We start from the raw sequence: 13,640 nt of genomic DNA, 5'->3' as shown, positions 1-13,640 counted from the left end.
AGATAATAATTTAAATTTTCTCTTGTTGGAAAAAACATAAAACGAGCACGAGAGGATGAGAGCCCTCCTCAGCCCGGTCCAAGCCAGAGTAGTCGCAGCATACTGGCAACTGGCACGGTCGCGCGGCCCCACACCCAGCTGGGTCCAACGTGTCCGGGTCCCACCAGCCGGAGTCCCGTCACCGCGCCGTAACCCCACCGCGGCAGAGTTATATTTACCTCCCGCCTCGCGGCCTAGCCGGTCCAGTCCAACCCCCAGTCTGGCAGTCTCCCCTCCCTCTCCCAAATCGAAGCGAGAAATTCCCCAAAAAGCTACCCCATTTCCGTCCCCCAGCCGAGGCACCGGCGCCGCAGCCGTGCCCGCGCCCGCGCGATGCCGAACGCGATCCCGGCCTTCTTCCGCGCCTCGCCGGCCGCGGCGTCGGGCTCCGGCGCCGGGGCGGGGCCCAGCCTCGCCACCTCTGTCTACGAGACCCGCCTCGGCCTGGCGGCGCTCTCCTGGTCGCGCGCCGCGTTCGGCCTCAGCCTCCGGGCCGTGCTCCGCGTCGGGGCGCTCGCCTCCTCCTCCTCGGCCTCCGACTATGGCTGCTACGACGACGGCCCGGAGTTCGACGAGGAGGCCACCATCGCGGTGCGCGTCCGCCCCTGGCTCTTCTGGCGGCGCCGCGGGTCGAAGCGCTTCCATGTGCACGACCGCCGGATCGACCTCGCCTGGGACCTCACCCGCGCGCGGTTCGCCTCCCCCGGCTCGCCCGAGCCGTCGTCCGGCTACTTCGTCGCCGTCGTGGTCGACGGCGAGATGGCGGTCGTGGCCGGGGACATGGCGGAGGAGGCGTACCGGAAGACCAAGGCCCAGCGGCCGACGGGCCCCGGCCACGTCCTCGTCTCCCGGCGCGAGCACGTGTCCATGCGCGACGGGGGCCATGGCCGCGGGCACAAGACCTGCGTCAAAGTCCGCGGCAAGGAGCGGGAGATCTCGCTGGATCTCGTCTCGCGCGGGCACGGCAAGGACAGGGAAATGGACAAGGAGAAGGACAAGGCAGAGGTCGGCCTGTCGGTCTCCGTGGACGGCGAGCGCGTGCTCCACATCCGCCGCCTGCGATGGAAGTTCCGCGGCAGCGAGAAGGTTGACCTCGGCGGCGGCGACCGGGTCCAGGTCTCCTGGGACCTCCACAACTGGCTCTTCTCCGCGCGCGAGCCGGCCCTCACAGACGCCGCCTCCGTCCTCGCCGCGGCGTCCCCGCCCGCGCACGCCGTGTTCGTCTTCCGATTTGAGCTGGGCGACACCGCCGCCGGCGAAGAGCGCGACACCGCAGAGGCCAAGGAGAAGGAGCTGCTCGACAAGGCCAGGAGAGGCGGCGCCGGCGTCTTGTCAGGCTACCTAGGGAGATGGGGCAGAGGGGACTGGAGCGAGACCAGCAGCAATGGGGAGAACCGGAGGAAGAGGGGGCAGGCGCGGAGGCTGGCCAAGGCAAGCTCGTCGTCGTCAGCATCCATCGCATCCTCCTCGGCCTCGTGGGCGAGCAGCTCGACGGTCATGGACTGGGCCAGCCCCGAGGAGGCCGAGCTGCACCGCGGCGACGGCTTCTCGCTCCTCGTCTACGCCTGGAAGAGCTAGTAATGGCTGCCACGACGGCTCCGGCGGAAGCGGCCGGCCGGCCGGCATTGTTACATTTGATGATTGGTTCTTCATTCAGCGGGAGCTTCCCTCCCGATTGTTGTAAGTTGCAGCTGTCCTCCGAGCAATGTTCGTGTGCAGTTTTGCGTGCTCGGCTGACCAAAAATTGTTCATTACATCAATAGCCAAGGATTTTCAACAGCTAGACGAACCATATTACGACCTGTGTTCTGTCAAATTCAAAATTTAGGTGGCATATTGCTGGATTGGATTCTGTTAATCATTTCTCCGGCCCGGTTGGTCGATTAGGTATGCCACTGCGGACTTTGAAAACGATCTTCTTAATCCAACGATGATTAGAACGACCAAGTAGTGGTTACATGTCTTCACTCAGAATAATTTGCCGCTACGCTTAGGGGCTCCCGTTCCATGTCTCCCGTGCCACCACTAGCTGAAAAGGGATAAAGAGAGGGAGCATATGATCGGCTGTTATCAGAAGCCAACAAATTCAATCCCCAATCATGGGGTGATAGGTGACAAGAGCCGGGCTGTTTAGATTGAGACATGTACATGCTGGTGCTCCGCTGGATCGTCATTGCTTGCTGGTTGTTCCCTCTGCTAATTATAATTTTCTTGAGGGAGAGAGCCTTGCTACTAATTAGTTGGAGCTGGTGGTTATGGTTTTGGATTAAACAACGACAATGCTGTGGGTGGAGGGGCTTGGCTAGGCTAATGAGTGCTGCAGCAAAACAAGGTGCCGCATACGCAACTCTTGGCGTGCTGTCATGGAGCATTAACATGCCAAGGGGCCATATGAATATGATGTGTTCTCAAATGCTCTTGCATGGTGGAAGGTATTCTCAAATGCTCTTGCGTAGTGGAAGAGGTTGGGGTTTTTCTTAATTAGAGTGTTGTGCGTCGAGGTCAGGTCCCTACTCTTCTTTAGAAAGAAAAAAAACCCCAATCATCATCATTCTTTCAGTGATGTGCAGTAGTTGCGAAATCCTAATCATCGCCATTCTTTCAGTGATGTGCAGTAGACCCTAGATCTTAACTAATGTGTTCTTGTCGACCATTCTCCGGTTTTTAAAAGGCTGTATGAAGGGCCTTTGAGAGAATTTTATTGAAAGTGATCCGTTGATAGGGCGGATTCTTGGGACCTGGGTACACCGGAATCCGCCCAATTTTATAAGTAAAACTTAACAAATGTATTCCTTGTTTTCGAAATTCCTGGAACAAATCATGCCCAAAGGTATTGGTTAGAAACCTACTCATGCAAGTTTTCCCAAGATAATATGATCATGTGTGACGGGATAAAAATGAGAAAGTGAGTGTTACCGTTTACGGAGCAAGTTTTAAATGTACCATCATCAAATTTTTTTTTTCATTTTCACGAAGGTCACAAAAACCGTCATATTATATTTTGTATAAAAAGTTACATGGGTAAGAGTCTGGACTCGGTACCAATGTGCGTAAAAAAAATCCACGGAAATTTTCAAAACTCAAAAATAGTAAAATCTCGTTTGCCAAGTTTTAGAAAGAGGGTAGACCGAAACCCAGGGTCATTCTACTACTAGCATTTCCCATACGGTGACACAGTACGTACATCTCTCAGTGGTTGGAAACATGGAAGAGCCGTACGAGCAAGCTTTAACCATAAGTGGCTCGCATTGAGGCCTGATTTCCCAGCACAAAAGTTGCTCGCAACAGAGAACCGGGCGGTATCCGAAGACGGAGCACGTGATGGATGGAGAGCGAACAAAACTGGCAGCGGAGAGTGGGAGGAGAGGAGCATGGACCAGTTCGGCTTGCTGGATTCAGATGAGTTGGCTTTGACCGGATTAGTACTACTACTTACTTACCACTGGTGCATCATGTGGTGATCTAGTACTAGTACTACGCGGCGTATTTTAAAAACGGCGATGATTTCCGGCGAGGCTATCGCGGAATCTTGCCGCCGAAGGGAGGGAGGAAGATTAGCCCGCGATCGTTGACCCGGATCAGACGCTGCCTGCGCACTCTACTCTTGGTATAAGATGAGAAGAGTCCCTGGGTGCTGGTGAGGGTGATGGTAATGGTGCCCCCGGAAGGAGGAGGTATCGTGGCCGTTGGCCAAGCGGCCGCGCCACGCCATCTAAAAGGAGTAACCACGCCGGATTCAGCTCCCGCTCGCTTTCGCCCGCCGCAAGCTTATTTATGCCCTGTATGTGTGCAAGCTTTTGAGTGCAGCTGCCGGAAGGAGTATGTTGGTAGTACGTAGCTGCTAAAAAAAGGAGCATGTACCGATTCCGTGGGCTGGGCTGAAGCAACTGGGCGAGAGGATCGCGCTGCAGTCGTCGTTGCAGATCTGTACATGATTCTGTGAGACCAGGCGTGGTCAACAGACCCGATCAGTTCCGCGGTGAAGAAACTTGGCCAAGTTACCACGCATGCACGTACTGGTGTTTCTCCGTGTATTGTGGGAAGGCAGTGGCGAGTACTGCCGCTGGACTGGCTAGCGGTTCGCCACCCCACCACGTCGGCAGGGAGCGGAACGTGTGCTGCATCCGAGTAGATCATGGCGACGTGTGCCGCCACGAGGCGTCACATGCTGATCAGCCCAGCCCGCCGGGAAGTCGGGGAATATGTACGCATGCAAGTACACAGCAGCCGCGCTCACGAGGCCCGCAACCGCAAACCGACGTACGGCGGCCAGCCCTTTGCCGTGGGCGCTGGCTCACAGTCACCGGAACCCGTGTGCCGTGCCGCACCTGGAACCGCGCGCGCGTCCGGAGGGCGCGGCAGGCGCATGTGGCTGGGAGGGCCCCCGCGGTGCCGGCAGGCCGGCCGGCCGTCGTTCCGTCCCGTCGCGGGGGCTTGGCCACTTGCGGCTGGGGATCACGTCCATATCATTGTCCGCCTGGGAAGAGAAGACTTTGGCAAGTTTCGGCACGTAGCCCTTGAAGTTTCCGGTCCTGCAAGGCTGCACCCACCGAACGGCCTCTGCGAATATGTCGTGGGGATGTATGTCTATCCCGTCGCAATCGCAGGGATTAAATTGGATGGATGCGGAGCAGCTAATAGCTCCAGCCACCTAGCAGCCCAGCTCACGTCAGCTCAACAAGAATCTTTAGAACTCAGATCCAGAGGGTGTGTGTAAGTAGCTGGACGGAAATGCCGATGAAATCCCTCGTCCAAAAGGTACAAAACTAAAGAGGGATTTTTATTTATTATATTATATGCACAAAAGGTACAACAGGTGAATGAGGCTGAAGAGCGATGTGAAAACGTAATACCATTGAATCAATATTGTACAAACACCAATCATCATATCATTATCTGTACCGGCACTGTGATCCAAACTTACAACACTATGATGCCTTTTCGCTGTGGCCAACCACATCCTACTACTTTGACAACCAGTAGATGAACATAAGAAACGCGCAGACCGACGCCACGAGCGAGAGAATTATCGTGTCCATCGATTTCTTTCTTCTGATCGACGCGAGGATGTGGTTAATCTGATAGATTCAGTGGAAAGCAATTGTGAGGCATACACATCGTAAGAGGACGATTTTCGCTTGCTCACAAGGATGAACTATGTGATACATACCGTGGGGATCCGGCTGCTGACGTTGCTTATTTTGGTAGTGATGCCACCAAACGTTGAACGCTGGGACATGAGAGCGCCCAGTGTTGCTTGAGCTTGTGATATCACAGTGTCCACCTAAATATGGAAAATGTAAGGGTTCAGAAAAAGCTTGGTCAATTCTAGATTTTGCTACAAAAAGTATCACAACAAAAATTCAGCAAATCAACACACCTTTGGTTTTCATGGCTTATCAGCCAGCCATCTATACTAGTAGAATTTTCTAAAATTAACTAACTAGTTGGTTAAAGTTTGAGGAAGCTAGAGGTAGCTCAGGCTAAGTAACTATGGCAGTGGACACAGATGCGTCTATCAATTTAATAAAAATATTCTCCAGCCAGTCAGCCAGCAGCCCCTTTAGCATGAAAACACATGTAATAATGCACCCCATGATCCATACAGTTGACATACAGCAAGCAGCAAAATACTAACTGCATGATGTTGTACGTCGAATCCAATCTACGAATTTCAGAGGAAATGCAACTTGAAAGCTTAATAGGCCGACAAATTCTTCAAATGCTCTTTATTGTGCAGCAATAGTTCCCATGATAATATAAGACTTAAAAGGCAATGGATCATATTTGGGAATTCCATATTTGTAGTGCAAAACCCATTTGTAGCCAGACTACCTGAGTGAACAAAACAGGCATGCTTTCATTGTCTTTCTACTTTCTAAGGTACATAGATTTGTTTGGACATGCAACTATTGATGATGACCAGAAATGCAAAGGCGGCTACGGTGGTTTCGTTCTCAAATTCTCAGTCTAAGGACTGTTCTCTAGTGTCAGCATTCGTAGTTGTAATTACTGCTTTGTCTAGAAAGTGATTAGTGAAAAAATTAAGCACTGTTGTAGATCGTCTATAGATAAGAATAGACTTCCTGTGCTGTTGAAATGGTCAGAACATCCTTTTCACAGGTCCAACCTGTGGCTTACTGGTCAAGGGAATAACCCTTAATTTCTCATGTCCAGACATAAGAAAATGACAGCCGAGAAAGTTACATTTAAGAAGGGACTGTCAGCTTTTAAGCCAGCAGCTTCTACTTGCAAGTTGTGGTCCAATACCTGCATCGGTTCTCTCCTCAGAGCATCTCCAATAGCTTTTATGTTAATTTGTTGGTATGTTTATCCATGTTACACATGGCCATCAACCAACAAGCTATCATAGAACCATTCCAATAGTGTATCGAGTTGTCCAATAGAAATGAGATAATAAATAAGGTCGCTCTCTTTGCACCTTGGAGCTTGAGTAAAGGTTGTTGGTTCAAGTTCATACAACTTTGCTCTCTCCTTTCATTTATTCTCTGCCACAATCATCACATATCCTATGCGGCAAAATTTACCAATAACTATCATATAACCATTAAAGATGCCCTCACACACAGCATGTGGTCTTTGATAAAAGCTGCACCTAGGTACTATTAATCTTTACAGCTTCCACCATAAGCATGCAAACAATCTCACTTTCTATGTTCCATTCCACTTATATTTCAGGTTTCGATGGGAACTAGGCCATAACTCCTGAGTACTGAACTAATGCCCTCATGCCACTATATGTTCCCATGCAACAATGACTACCAGAAAACCCATAACAGGGAGCTTCAAAGGCTTAAATTTTTCATATTTGTTCAATTGCAGTTTTCAGTGATGGCGTGGCGACACTGATGACTTTCCGATTAAAATAGGTCTGCACAAAGGGTCAGCTTTGAGCCCTTAGCTTTTTGCTTTGGTGATGGATGAGGTCACAAGAGATACAAAGAGATAACCCATGGTGTATGCTCTTTGCAGACGATGTGGTGCTAGTCAACGATAGGCGGACGGAGGTTAATAGAAAGTTAGAGCTGTGGAGACAGACTTTGGAATCGAAAAGTTACAACTGAGTACATGAGGTGCGGCTTCAGACTAGTAGGCACGAGGAGGAGGAGGGACAGGGAGGTTAGCCATGGTGGGCAAGTGATACCTCAGAGGGACACCTTCGATATCTGGGGTCAATGCTGCAAAAGGATGGTGATATCATTAAGATGTGAGCCACTGAACCAAAGCTGGATGGGTGAAGTAGCGCCAAGCTTTTGGCGTCCTTTGTGACAAGAGAGTGCGACAAAAGCCAAAAGGCAGGTTCTATAGGACGGCGATTCGACCGATGTTGTATGGAGCTGAATGTTGGCCAACTAAAGGCAACATGCCCAACGGTTAGGTGTATCAGAGATGTGCATGTTGATATGTATATGTGGCCACACAAGAAAGGATCGGGTCCAGAATGAAGATATACATGATAGAGTTGGAGTAGCACCGATTGAAGAGAAGCTTCTCCAACATCGTTTGAGATGGTTTGGGCATATACAGTGCAGGCCTCCAGAAGCGCCAATGCATAGTGGAAGGTTAAAGTGTGCTGATAATGTCAAGAGAGGTCAGGGTAGACCAAACTTGATATGGGAGGAGTCCGTTAAGAGAGATCCGACGGACTGGAATATCACCAAAGAACTAGCCATGGACAGGGGTGCGTAGAAGTTAGCTATCCACGTGCCATAACCATGAGTTGGTTTTGAGATCTTATGGGTTTCAACTCTAGCCTACCCCAACTTGTTTGGGACTAAAAGGCTTCTTGTTGTCGTTCTTGTTGTCGTTCTTGTTGCAGTTTTTAATGAAAGATAGATTTCTAAACAAGCAATTTCACGAGCATGTAGGTTGAAATTCAAGAAAATTTGCTCAAACTGAAATAGATGCGCACATGCAATTATTAGCATGCACTATAATCAAGTCAAGTGTAATATATGAGCCTTTGTGGAATTCCTGAACCTCACTGAGTCCAAAACATATTAATAACAAGCAAGAACAGTAAAATTGGGCAGCACATGCCATAGGAAAACCAAAAATAAAAGTGGCATGGCTCCCTTATTTTATGTGGCGGGTACTGTTCAGTAAGAAAATAAATATTTGTTAACAAATACACCAGAAAGGTGAATTTAATTCATTTGTTTGCCCTGACAGAATATATTTATCTCCTAAAAGAAAGGCGAGTGAGGCTCCTTCAATTTGAAATGCTTGAGAATTCATGTTGGTAACACAATGCAACTCCATTCATGCATGTAAGCTGTTATCCTGGGTTTGTTTGTATGCCTTATATGATACTATCTAATAGAGCTAACAATAAATTGATGCAAATTTCAGAAAGCAATACAGGTGCTCCTAAAAAGTAGGACAATCCTACCTGTCCAGAATTCCTGCTGATTGCAGCTTGTTCTCTAAGAAGAGCTTGTTCTGAGTCCCCAGACTCTTCCACGTCAAACTTTGCTCTGTCAAAGTCTCTCAAGTCAAGGAGAGAAGCATGCTGTTGCTTCACTCTGAGACTAGATCGAAGCCGATAGAATTCCTGTGTTGAATTGTTGGGTTAGCAACTTTTCAGAATTATGAGAGAAGTCTAGCCGTTCTATATGCGGTGTCCAAACTTCAAAGAGTATTGCTCCACAGCAAACTTTATAATTCATGGTTATTGACTGGGGAGAAATTAATAGAAACCTTCATTTAACATTGGAGCTAAACAAACTGTAATTATGAAGAATGTGATTACTTAGTGTAAGAGGGATTTATTGGAACCTGCGTAAGGTCTTGCAAAATCTCCATATGACGGGTCAATGTATGAGATAGAACTTCTGAGCCTCCTGATGATACCCAGGTTTGCATTTGAGAATTTACTTGCTGAAGTTGCTTTAGTGATCTTTCTATATCAGTCTCGATATCATTTTCTGAACCATCTGATTTCATAGAAACCAATTTACGGTATGCAATCATTTGGTCGTCTAACTGAGCTTCCAACCTCCTCGCCTACAAGCAGAAATAGTACAGTAACAACTTTAGCCATACACACACATACATCAAATACCATCTATCAGCCTACTCATAGCTTCATGAAACCATAAGGCCATCTTCAACGCAAGTCGTTTATGCAGGTGCTTAGGGAAATAAAAAGGATATCATAATTTTTTTTAAAGCATCCGACAGTTTATAGACGCTAACCCATAGGTGCTAATAAAATCGTCCAGTGCAGCAGCGTTTTATCCCGCGGCAAAAAAGGCCCAAGCGCCCGAACCAATTTCTTGCGTCGACGCCTCACCTGACACCAGGAACCGATGACCTAACTGCCAATGGACAAGGATATCCATCCTGGCGCGCAGTCGTATTCAGAAGTGACATCGTTACAGAAAATAAGTTGGCATGGCACCTTCTTATAGCCTAGCCAAGGATGGGTTCAGCCATAGACTCGTACCGTACAGTCCGAACACACTAACCGTAAGCACCCGACTCTCATGAACAAGACTAACACCACATTACATTACTAGATACTCCATAAGCACGATTACACGATCGAACCAACAAAAGCATCAGATGCAGAAGGGACGGTTTGGTAGGATCAAAACTCTAGTCCGTTGCACACTAGATTAGTGTCACATTGCTCCAAGCCCACCCATGTTAGTCAAAGAAATGGGCCGCCGAGGAGCAAAGGTATACCTGCAGCACAGTTTTTAGAACATGGCCACTATGAAACTACTAGTCTTTGCGTCACGAAAACTCCACAATTTCAGAAGATGGAAGAAAAACGCATTTTGCTCCACATACACGGACTACGGATTCGACGAACGAGGCGCTCCAATTTTACATGGGTCGCCTGAATTCAGCGGGCAGTGGGGGGAGAATCGTCGGTCCGAGTACCACAGCGGCAGCGCAGCAAAACCCACCGCGGGGCGCAGGGTCGGATCTCGGGCGAACGGACACCGGCGAGAGGTTCCTGGGAGCGAGAAAGGGAGCGCGAGGCGGGGATCCGGGAGGGGGGGTTGTATTCACCTGCTTGCGAAGGGCGTCCCAGGACGACGCCTCCATGGCTCCGAGCTCCTCGGCGGCGCCGTCCTAGTGATCCGCCGGGAGATCTCGGCGGGGGGCGCGGCTGGATCTCGCGCGCGCGCGGCGAGCGAATCAGTGGGAGAGGGTTGGAGGGGGGTGGGTTGCCCGATGCGTTGGAGAGGGAGAGGGAGAGGGAGAAGCGTCAGGTCGGGGGCACCGTGGTGGTCAACTGGTCGGGTGAGGCTCGGTGGCACGGTGCAGCCACCAATCCGGGGCCCCCCTTAATCGAGAAAGCCACGACAGCATTTTTGGTCTACCAAACTTTTATTTTTCTTTATCTCTATAAAAAATACCAACTTCTTTTTACAAGGGTCTACCAAACTACCAGGCCCCACTTGATCGCAGAATTCTAAAAACGTGGGAATAGGAAAAATATAGGAATGCAATGTCAAGTTCATCTCAATTCAACTAGACTTTTTTTTTGTTTGATTGTATGAGAGGAGAAACAAAGGATTTTTTTTCAAAAGGTTTGAGTGGATGCTAAAATTTCTATGGAATATAGTACAAAGGAATTCTTCAAAAAAAACTTTATGAATCGAACAACCAACATAGCAAAAAATCCTAAGAATTATAATCTTCCAAAATTCATATGAAAATCCTTTGAATGAAAGAAGCCCGATTGCATCCATCGATATGCTGCAAACAGGTACCATAATGATATATTAAAATTTTGTCGGTAATTATCTAAGGGTGTGTTCAGTTGGTGTAACAAGATGAAATAATTTCAGATATTGGACTCATCTTGTGTCCGGTGTTAGAAAATAAAGAGTATATAGCAAAAAAAAACTATCACATTACGGGCTAGGGTTACAAAAAACTACCACTTCTCTTAATTTTTCAAAAAACTAACACAAAATTGGTTCGCTATCCCAAAAAAAACCTAGTCACCAAACGGTTAGAATCTAAGCGTGCTTATGACACGGGGGCGCCCGTCAGATCCACGTCGGACATGGCTGACGACGCGCGTGCTCATGGCCGTTAGGGCGAGCCGTTCTGACCAGGTGAAAAAGGGCCCGATACAGCTCACTCTCTCACTCGCGCGCACTCACTCCCACTCTCTCCCGCTCTGTTCTCCCATGCCTGAGCTCGCCATCGTCGCCGACCACCTTAGTTCCTTGTCGCCGACCAGGATACCTTCTTGGAACGATGGGGAAGAGAGCTCCCATGACAACAACATGGGGGCAACTTGATGGATATGGAGTGCTTTGTAAGCATCGTCATCTCCATCTGCCATTACTTAGGGTTAGGGTTGACTGATTTGGGAATTAGGGTTGAGGATCTGCAACTACGGATGTATTTTTTGGTTTAGCCAGTGCTTGACGGATCTTCAACTAGTTGATGCATCCTTTGTATGATTTAGCTTGTACTATATGTGGGAGACACCTAACACCATCCCTGAGCCACTGTTTTGTGGTGCTCCCATGGAGGAAGTTCCCAAGTGCACGTTGCACTAGATGATGCCTAGGAAGTAGCTTGCATTTGAAGGTGCTAACAGTAGAAGGAGGTTCTATGTATGCCCTGTTCAGGTGAGTAATTGGAGGAGAAGTAGTTTTGTTTTATCTAGTAGTTTGTTACTAGTTGGATAATTGGATAGCTTAAATGGCATATGTAGCAGAAGTATGTGCAGCTGTTGGATAACTGGATAGTCATTGATTGATTATATGTTGGCATTATATTGCACAAGTGTTGTTGATGTTTGTTGGCAAATCCTATTTGTTTGAACTAAATTCAGTTCCAAATGTATTTCCTTGTATATATACTCTGTTTGAACTAAACTTTTTGAACTTTGTTTGAACTGAATTCTTTGAACTCTGTTTCAACTGAATTCATTTCTTAATTTACACATCTCCTTATGTATGTGATGTCTGACTAAACTTAATTCATTTTTATACATGTTCTTTGATTGAACAGGAGGTGTCAAATGTGGTGTAGTTAAGTGGGTCGATCCTGCCTGGCCTGATATTCTTAAGAACCGCCTCATCAAGCCGTGGGAAATGTTCCATGGGCAAAACCTTGGTAGGATTCAAGAAATGCATGCATATGAGGATGAGCTAGCCAAGTTGATGAAGGAGAAGGTGTTGGGTAACGTAGTAATTTCAAAACAATTCCTACGCACGCGCAAGATCATGGTGATGCATAGCAACGAGAGGGGAGAGTATGTCTACGTACCCTCGTAGACTGAAAGCGGAAGCATTTATCAACGCGGTTGATGTAGTCGTACACCTTCACGATCCGTCCTGATCAAGTACCGAACGTACGGCACCTCCGCGTTCAGCACACGTTCAACTCGATGACGTCCTCGCCTTCTTGATCCAGCAAGAGGGGTGAAGTAGTAGATGAGTTCCAGCAGCACGACGGCGTGGTGACGGTGTTGGTGAAGAACAATCTTCGCAGGGCTTCGCCTAAGCACTACGAAAACTATTACAGAGGATAAACTAGAGGGGACGGGGTAGCCGGCACACGGCTTGGTGTTTCTTGATGTGTCTTGGGTGCTAGCCCTACCCCTCTATTTATATGTTGAGCCTTGGGGTCGAAACTTGGAGTAAAAGCCTCCACAAAGTCGGTTTCACCCGAAAGGCAAGAGTCCTTCTCGGACTCCAGGGCCAGACGCCCGGGTTCCCGGCGTCTGGCCCCAGACGCCAGGGACCCTGGCGTCTGGCCCGTAGACTCCGCAAAACTTCCTTTTGCGCTTTCCAAAAACCTTGTGGGCTTTCCCCTTTGGCCCAAATAAAGTGTTCTCGTACCCAAACATTTCGGGAAACATCCGGAACCCCTTTCGGTGAATTCCGGAACCCTTTCGGAGACCAAACACTATTATCCCATATATCAAACTTTATCTCCGGACCATTCCGGAGTTCCTCGTCATGTCCTTGATCTTATCCGGAACTCCGAACAACATTCGGTTACCAACATACATAACTCATAAATACTATGCCGTCAATGAACGTTAAGCGTGCGGACCCTACGGGTTCGAGAACTATGTAGACATGACCGAGACACTTCTCTAGTCAATAACCAATAGCGAAACCTGGATGCCCATATTGGTTCCTACATATTCTATGAAGATCTTTATCTGTCGAACCGCATAACAATATACGTTGTTCCCTTTGTCATCGGTATGTTACTTGCCCGAGATTCGATCGTCGGTATCTCAATACCTAGTTCAATCTCGTTACCGGCAAGTCTCTTTACTCGTTCCGTGGTGCATCATCCTGTAACTAACTCATTAGTCACATTGCTTCCAAGGCTTATATGAAGGAAATATGCCCTAAAGGCAATAATAATTATTATTTATTTCCTTATATCAATGATAAATGTTTATTATTCATGCTAGAATTGTATTAACCGGAAACATAATACATGTGTGAATACATAGACAAACAGAGTGTCACTAGTATGCCTCTACTTGACTAGCTCGTTAATCAAAGATGGTTATGTTTCCTAACCATGAACAAAGAGTTGTTATTTGATTAACGGGATCACATCATTAGGTGAATGAT

At 48.1% G+C, this 13,640-nt stretch overlaps 2 protein-coding genes across 2 annotated transcripts; one reads left to right on the top strand and one right to left on the bottom strand.

Annotated features, from left to right (window-relative positions):
• Positions 1 to 229: 229 nt before the first annotated feature.
• Positions 230 to 1,818, top strand: LOC125509465. The gene has a single exon (XM_048674451.1). The coding sequence runs from the start codon at positions 373 to 375 to the stop codon at positions 1,615 to 1,617; it is 1,245 nt and encodes a 414-aa protein (XP_048530408.1). The 5' UTR covers positions 230 to 372; the 3' UTR covers positions 1,618 to 1,818.
• Positions 1,819 to 4,874: 3,056 nt separating this feature from the next.
• Positions 4,875 to 10,339, bottom strand: LOC125509464 (Golgi SNAP receptor complex member 1-1). The gene is made up of 5 exons (XM_048674449.1): positions 10,084 to 10,339; positions 8,839 to 9,066; positions 8,453 to 8,614; positions 5,210 to 5,323; positions 4,875 to 5,117 (listed from the first exon to the last, which is right to left on the bottom strand). Exons 1-5 carry the CDS (start codon positions 10,117 to 10,119, stop codon positions 5,004 to 5,006), a joined length of 654 nt encoding a protein of 217 aa, XP_048530406.1. The 5' UTR covers positions 10,120 to 10,339; the 3' UTR covers positions 4,875 to 5,003.
• Between the last annotated feature and the right edge of the window lie 3,301 nt (positions 10,340 to 13,640).

Source organism: Triticum urartu, chromosome 5 (assembly GCF_003073215.2).
Source record: "Triticum urartu cultivar G1812 chromosome 5, Tu2.1, whole genome shotgun sequence".
Lineage (NCBI taxonomy): Eukaryota > Viridiplantae > Streptophyta > Magnoliopsida > Poales > Poaceae > Triticum > Triticum urartu.
Note: the sequence above shows the minus strand (reverse complement) of the source record. Positions and strands in the feature narration are given on the sequence as shown.